The sequence below is a fragment of the Myotis davidii genome, unplaced genomic scaffold, assembly GCF_000327345.1.
Source record: "Myotis davidii unplaced genomic scaffold, ASM32734v1 scaffold4685, whole genome shotgun sequence".
Classification (NCBI taxonomy): Eukaryota; Metazoa; Chordata; class Mammalia; order Chiroptera; family Vespertilionidae; genus Myotis; species Myotis davidii.
Window position 1 is genome coordinate 4,088 of NW_006295746.1, and position 1,703 is coordinate 5,790.

Below are 1,703 nucleotides of genomic sequence, written 5' to 3' on the forward strand. Positions count from 1 at the left end.
ACTATGGAAGGGGAGCCAGATTTTAGTGAAGGGTAAGCTGCCTATTACAGTAAGATTTTCACCAAAATTTTAGGGCATTTCTATCTCATTCACACTAAGAAATCTCAAATACTGAGGAACACACCTGTCAATTATAAACCAGATACTGTTGTAAAATATAATAATAACCAATCCCTAAAGGTATTGTATTCTTATAGGAAATACCTAAATTATGTTCCCTGCCCCCCCACAAATATCCCACCAGATTAACTGACCCCTGGTCTGTCTCGTATTATGTTTTTGTATTTTATTCTATCCCCTCCTAGCTAAACAGCCAGGGTTGCGTCTCTCAGCAAGTAAAAACCAAGGTCTTCCAGATGAAGAGAGAAGGTTTGAAAATGGAACTTGAAGTGGAAGCCAAGATCAAAGAAGAAGGAACAGGTTTGTGTACCATGGGGGGACGGGAGAAAAGGAAATGGTCATGATTTATATCCTTTGCCAAAGTACGATTTGAAAGGGGGAGGTAGGATAAGAAGTTCAGGCCGATCGTCCTTCCAAAAAATGACTTTCTTTTTTCTTCTTCTTTCAGAGGTGGAGTTAACTGGAAGAGGGCTCAGTGAAATAACAAGAACTATCACCCAACTCTCATTTGTGAAAGTGGACCCACACTTCAGACAAGGGATCCCCTTCTTTGGACAGGTGGAGTATTTTTCAGTTCACAAGCCAAACTTTGCATCATCATCTAATAAGCACAGTATTTTCTGCTAAAACTATACCTGGTTATTGTTACCTGCTGATAAATACAAGCAAAGGTATAAAACCACACACAAATATATCTGTTCCTCTGTACATTTGTAAATGAAATCTATAGAATCATTCTAAAGCACCCGCAAAATTAGCAAGTTTTTTTTGTCACTTCTGGAACAGCATTGTGTGGTGTCACTCAATCTCCTTTCCACAGGTTAGCAGGCAGTCTTATATATTTATGACATTTTCTCACAAGCATCTCAGAATTCATGGTGGCCACAAACATTATCCTTCCAACGCTAATTTCACATGGCAATGAATGAATAGATGGTTTTAATTTTTATTTTGAGTATAAAAGATGCTACAATACCTAGTATTTCTTTCATGGATATTGTATTTATAATACTTTTTCTATAAATGCAAGTAAAACTGTACAGAAGGGTAAAATATTGCTATTTAAGGTTCCCCGCTTTTAAAAATACAAATTTCCTCACAGATCTACAGAGAAATATTTTATTGTTATTTTTCTAGTATAAGCAGATGTACAAATGGATCTTTCTGACTCCAGGAGTCTGAGGTAACAGTTGGGTGTATCTCATGTATAATGACTGTGTGTCATATTCTTAATGGAAATGTTATAAAATTTCAGCTGCGGAGAGTGTGAAAGACAGAGGCACTAGACTCAACAAAGGAGTCAAGGAGTAAATTTTAGAATGTTTTGATTATGTTATGACAGCAATCATATTCAGAAACTTTGGTCACATGCTAAAATGAAAGTACACTTCATGTTTTTAAATTTCTTGGGTATATTGTACATTTTTGATATTTCAGTCCTGCTAAATAAGTGTTCCATTAGTCATAAGACTCATCAGAAGAGAAAAATCAGAATTTTATCCTTCTCTTTGTTCATGTAGCCGACAGTTCAGTGACAAACTTAGACTTTGTTCATTAGTTACACATATTGATCTCAGTCACCC

At 35.9% G+C, this 1,703-nt stretch overlaps 1 protein-coding gene across 1 annotated transcript in view; it reads left to right on the forward strand.

Annotated features, from left to right (window-relative positions):
- Positions 1-305: 305 nt before the first annotated feature.
- The window catches only part of LOC102767330 (alpha-2-macroglobulin), a gene marked incomplete at its 5' end in the record, with an annotated part of 23,991 nt that continues 22,593 nt past the window's right edge, over positions 306-1,703 (forward strand). The window contains 2 exon segments of the mRNA XM_015568254.1: positions 306-420; positions 569-728. Coding sequence (XP_015423740.1) covers positions 306-420; positions 569-728 — 275 coding nt within the window.